The 5966-nt window shown below is 45.0% G+C and overlaps 1 protein-coding gene across 4 annotated transcripts in view; it reads right to left on the bottom strand.

Annotated features, from left to right (window-relative positions):
- Positions 1-5966, bottom strand: part of LOC116842830 (protein groucho-like) — a 28436-nt gene that overhangs the window by 1518 nt on the left and 20952 nt on the right. For 3 of the 4 annotated variants that reach the window (XM_032812567.1, XM_032812564.1, XM_032812565.1), the window contains exons 8-11: positions 5086-5235; positions 4362-4939; positions 3524-3796; positions 2803-3406 (exon numbers count right to left, since the gene is read on the bottom strand). In XM_032812567.1, the coding sequence (XP_032668458.1) occupies positions 2803-3406; positions 3524-3796; positions 4362-4939; positions 5086-5235 (1605 nt within the window). The remainder of the gene's footprint in view (positions 1-2802; positions 3407-3523; positions 3797-4361; positions 4940-5085; positions 5236-5966) is intronic. The other variant, XM_032812566.1, reaches the window with a different exon arrangement.

Genomic DNA, 5966 nt, shown 5'->3' with positions numbered 1-5966 from the left:
GAGAGAGAGAGAGAGAGAGAGAGAGAGAGAGAGAGAGAGAGAGAGAGAGAGAGCTGGTCGATTCGCTCTCGTTTTATGAAACGTCAAAAATGTAAACATATTTACGAGCCGCTTCGTAGATATCTATTATTATTCCACCGCCTCGAATTCCGCTCGATAACGAAATCGCGTGCTCGCTCGCGTTCAGCGAACGATTATTCATGAGCTTTATAAATCAGTTGCTTTTTTCTCTCCACTCTCTCACTTGCCTTATCGGCGAGCTCCGGTGCGGCTCTCTCTCCCCGCGGTTTGTTCGTAATTATATAGCTCCTTAATGAACTGTTTCGCGATCGTCCTCGACGTCTCTCGTCCGGTCTCTCGTCGCGGCGCGTAATAACGCGCTTATACTACGCGCGAAAGGTGCGAAGGTGTAATTTACGTAATTTGTAGGCCAGACTCTCTCATGGTAGCAATAAACGCACGCGGCCGCGTACGCGTCGCAATTGGAATTTAAACCTTAAGGAAGCGTGTCTGGCTCAGCGGAATCGATATTTTCCAAACATACAATCTCGACTTCCCAATCGGCTCCCTAATCGACTCTTAACAAATATCGAAATTTTGGTTCTACTTTCGACCTCAATATTCCATTTGACACTCTGAGGTCAACTTCTTTTGATTTTATAAACCAGTTAGCGTTGTCGAGAGATTCTCGTTCGAATCTACAAGCGAAATTTCGTTCTTGCGTTTTCTGTTATCGAGAGGACGTAAATAGAACTTAAGTGTTCATACACACACATTGATTCTTTAGAATATACAGATGTTAGAAAATTCAGGTCGAAAGAGTAGAGCTTAAAGTTCGGCTCGGTTAGAGAGAGAAAAAGGAGACGTTTGCTTTCTGCAGCTGAGGACGTAGCTCGAACATACACGGAGAAAATTTTATACTAGAAATTACTACGGAATCTTGTAACCCCGAAGAGTATATATAGATCGATATTCTGCAGTAATCAATCATCCTTTCATTTCATATGCTACTTACATTTTGGGAACTGTGAAGTGTGCTATTAAAAAGCTATTGCTATATCCCGGGTAGGAATTTAAAAGAGGGCTTGTAAAGGCCCTAGATAGCTTTTCCCCATTTCTGTCTAGGCGCCATTCAGGCAAACCCGAGTAGGCTCTGTACAGAGATGTAACGCTTTTGTAAGTCAGGGCCCGATTTGTAAATCTGACGAGGCCCTATTCTGGCATGCCTATGTAGGCCCTATCTAGACACGTCTAAGTAGAAAAAAAACATTCTTTTATGTATGATATGTACTACTTTTTTTCTAATAACTATTCGTAAAGGTCGCAGCGCTTGCTGATTTTATTTGAAAACTTTAGATTACTTGATTCCAATGCTACATCACATTTAAAAATTCTCACCGACACTGGTGGGACTCGTCGAACTTGGACCCTGCCTAAGGCATCTCTAAGATTATGAATCTGTTGCTTTAGACACTATGCCACTTCTTCAATCGATATAAGCGTCTTATATTTTATTCATATATGTTGTGATTAACACAGTAATATAATTTTTTTATAATATAACTTAATAAAATTTTAATAAAAATTATATTTTTCGTACTTTTATTATTAATTTAACTCTTAGCTAATAAAGTGAGGTCTACAAAATCCCGCACTTCCATTTCGTTATTTTTAAATTTTTATAGTAAAATTTTTTTATTGTTGATTGTTATTAAATAAATAAAGTCATGAAAGACTATAAACTTTGAGTAATTATAAAGGAGTACAATTAAAAGAAGGAGAAATCTACCTATAAGATTTCTACCTATTACCATATAAGATTTCATTAAATTAATTAAATTTATATATAAATATATAAATCAACGTTTATTATAAGCGATTTCTGAAATATTTTAGTGAAAAAGATTTTGATAAAATGTTGCACAAATATTTCTAAATTATTTAAATGTTATATTTCAATATAATTTCCAAGTTATCTTTCGGAAAGCTTGCTGTGTGGAATATGACACGCCTTATTTGGAAGACTGTATTTTTGAGAACCAAAATCATAGGTATTTTGGTTTTACTTCAAACTTATGTAAATTTTACTTCAGTCTAAGATTGTAAACTAAAATTTTGTAAGACTTTAAACTATTTCAAGAATTGAATAAACAAGAACTGACTGAATTATATAAGCACATGTCTTTGAATTATATAAGTACATTGTGTTGATGTTTACAGACATCCATATCTGTGTCTATTTTGAGTCTATTTACAAATTTTCCTTTAGAAATCCTTTTGCTTGACCATATGTAGACCTAATGATAGCAGAACTTATTAAGGGCATCCCCAACAGTGTCTATTCAGAGTCTGTTAGGAAATTCTATTCAGAATTTGTCTTTATAGGTCCTTTCTAGATGCAACAGTGGTAGGCCTAGTTAGGAGCATTCCCAATAGTGCCTACTCAAGGTCTGTTAAGGAAATTCTATTTAGAATTTGCCTTTGTACATTCTTTCTAGGCCCAACGATGCCAAGACTATTTTAGGGCATGCCTATCTAGGCCCTTTACGGATTTGGGGCATGCCCCGATAAAATTCTACCCGAGATATTTCTTAGCAAAATGGATCTCACTAATAGTACTAGTAGAAACACAATAAAACTGAAAGCAGTTTATAAGAAAAATGAAAAGTATAATATTTTCTCCATAAACTCGAAAAAGACTTCAGTTGGAGTCGGTCGTGCGTTTCTTGGTCGCGTTAATCGACGGTGAGAAGAACGAATAGTGAAAAAGAAAGAGACAAAAGGAGATTTGATCACACCAACCTGGAATATTGAAGCGCCGTAAGGGGTGCGCCACGCGTTCAGAAGATTGTCCTTGCCAGTCGTGACGAACCACTTGCCGCACGAGGCGAAACGTAGCGAGAGAACGCAGGATTCATGCAAACGCAGTTCATACTTGTCGGGCTTGGTGGCGTGGAGCACCTCAACGCGCGAGTTCTCCATACCCACCGCCAGCCACTCGCCAGTGGGACAGTAGCCGAGGGAGAATATCTGCGAGGTGAAGTCGTGCTGCTGCAGCTGCCTGCCCTCTCTCAGGTCCCACGAACGCACCGTGTTATCCAGACCGCCGGTCCACAGTTTCGTACCGTCGGCGGAGATGTCGATGCAGGAGGCGCCGTCTGAGTGGCCTTGGAATTGTCTGACAAGTGACTGATTGTGCAAGTCCCACACGGCGATGTTGCCGTCGCTGCAACAGCTGAAGCAGACTTTCGAATCCGGCGATATGGCCAGCGCGTAACAGGCTGGTGCTGTTGACGTAAGTTCCGCCTTGATCCTCGGTGTTGGACTAGCTAGATCCCAGATGCACAATTGGCTAGCTTCACCGCCAACTATTAGCGTTCTTCCATCCGGCAGCAGCTTCACTGACCTGCGTTATAAGGGGGCACGAAAAGGTACGCGTCTTTAGAGTCAGTCGTCCCGAAGAGGAAGGTCTTTTCTTGCGGAGCGCGCGCCATGACGTCGCAAAGCTTTCGCTACTACCAACCTGATGTAGTTATCTCGCTGTAGACAATCGAGCTGCGAGACCGGTTTCACCCCCGCGAGACCGGCCTGTCCGATGTCCCAGACCTTGACGCACCCTTTACCTCCGGTGTAAACGTACTTGGTGGGGTTCGAGATCGTCACCGCACACACGACTTCGCCGTGATTCAGGGCGCTGATCTGACGGGCATGCCGCGGTATACCCGGCCCGATTAGCGCGTCCTGCGGGAACGGCACCGGCTGCATCTGACCGTCGGATATGTGGAAGCTGTATGCACTGCGAAATCATTCCATCGCGGAACGATCACGATAAGTTTCCTCCTCGTTTAACCGCGCCGCCGGCGGCGTTAATCGTTCGACTTCCTTTTCGCCGCGTAATTCCGTTCTCGTTTGAAACTTCAGCACGACCTCGGCAGGAAATTTCGCGCGTCTCCGCGGTTTCGCGACTAACATCACGTGTGAACGTGTAAAGTTCATTCATCGCTGCGCGTTCTCGAGAAAATTATTATTATCATCGTTATACGCGTACGACTTGTCGCTAACAAGAAAAGTTCGACAACCGTCAAATTTTTAACAACCTGAAACGCTACAGAGGCAATCCACTAATACAGCAAACTCCACCCCTCTTCCCTCCCAAAAAAAAAATATATATATATAAAACTTTTCATATTTTCACCAACTTGCTGGAATCACAAGAGACCTCCGTAAAAAGTGCAAAATGAATAGCTGCGTTGTTAAGGACATGTGAGCCTTCTTTGTGGCCAGAGTTTCAGGGTTAGCGGGTTACCAAAGCTCTCTTACGATCAAGGCAAGTCGGTCATGCTGCTTCGTCGTATACTCACGGCTTGCCCCCGGGTATTCCGATCGGAGCCCGCAAGGCCGCGTGGGGATCATAGAGTTGTTGCAGCGAAGCAGGTGCTCGCGGCGTCACATACCCATTATATGCCATCACGTCGACGTGGGGATGTTGGCCGGTCGGGGCGATATGATGCGGCGGTGGTGGCCCACCCGACGGATAGTGCGGCGAATATGTGGCTACACCGGACAGCGAGGTTGGTACACCTTGTACAGTCACGCCTTGCATCAGCTTACTGTTGGGGGTAGACTTGCCGGGGGTCCCGATCACGGCAGTGCCGGAGGTAGGTGTCAGTGGCTTCGAAATCGATGTCGCTGTTTTCTCCTGTTCCTCCATCTTCTTGGTGGACGGCGTGCTCGCGTTGCTACTCGTCCCACTTCTCGGGGATGGTGGCGTTATGTCCTTTTTCAGGGTTTGCACGCTAGCGGTCAATGACGAGGTCACCACGGCCTTGTCAAGACCATTTTCGCGCGGTGGCGAGGATGCACCGTTCACGATCGGACTGCTTGGGCCTTCACTCGCGTCGTCCACGATCAGGTCTTGGTCGCTTTTCTCACCGTCGCTCTGTGCGCAAAACACCGACAAAATTAACGTCCATCGGCCGACTATGACCATTAGAGTCCGTCGAGGAATGCGGTAAAGTGTGCTTAGCGTTCCTCGGGAACCGATAACAAGTTTATCTTACCCGCCAAGTTTTCCGAGCCACTTACATGAATTGTGTCCTTATCGTGATCCTTCTTTATCTTCTTCATCGGGTGCATTGAATGGTCGTGATGACTCTGAGAGTTATGAGAGTGATGAGTGGTTTCTTGCGGGCTGCGAGGTCGGCTGTATTTCTCGGCTGGCGATATCGAGCTTCTCTGCAAAGCGCACAAATAACGATGCCTTTCTTCCTCTTCTTCTTGTCGGTCGCATGTAGAGACGCGGCGACATACGTCCCGCTATTTACGACTGTTATATCGCGAGGAAGTCGAGTATATCGGAATCGCCAAGCGGATTCCCGATATCCCATTACGATGACATGCTTCGATATCGTGTATATATATATATATATATATATATGTGTGTGTGTGTGTGTGTGTGTGTGTGTGTGTATGTAAAAAAATATATATATACACATACATACATACATACACATACAGATAGAAAAAGAAAGAGAAAGAGGAACTTCTTCCTCCGTCTCAAAAACGGTAGACTCGCGGATGAACGGTATACACGATATATGCGGTAAGCCATGGTACACGATACGGTATCAAGACGACGCGTCGTTCGAACGAAATACGGGAACACCGCGTCCCTCCGTCGACGCCCGTTCGCTCGCCCGCGCTCTTGTTCTCGCTATCTATCTTTCTCTCACGCGGCGCTCGTTAATCCCCCCGTTGATCTCGTTAATCTCGTTTAACAACAGACACCGCGGCAAGTACAACGGCATGGAACAACGGATTAGCCACATATTCCCTGTGGCGCGACGAACGTGACAAAACCGTAATTACCCCGCGTCGACGCGGGTTATTATCAATCGTCACGCGAACGCTCGCGATAATCGATTTCGACTTTGCCCTTCCCTCCACCTCTTCACCCCCCCCCCCCC

This window comes from Odontomachus brunneus, unplaced genomic scaffold (assembly GCF_010583005.1).
Source record: "Odontomachus brunneus isolate Ranch 3 - 2012 unplaced genomic scaffold, Obru_v1 Obru_scaffold_027, whole genome shotgun sequence".
NCBI classification, from domain to species: domain Eukaryota; kingdom Metazoa; phylum Arthropoda; class Insecta; order Hymenoptera; family Formicidae; genus Odontomachus; species Odontomachus brunneus.
Note: the sequence above shows the minus strand (reverse complement) of the source record. Positions and strands in the feature narration are given on the sequence as shown.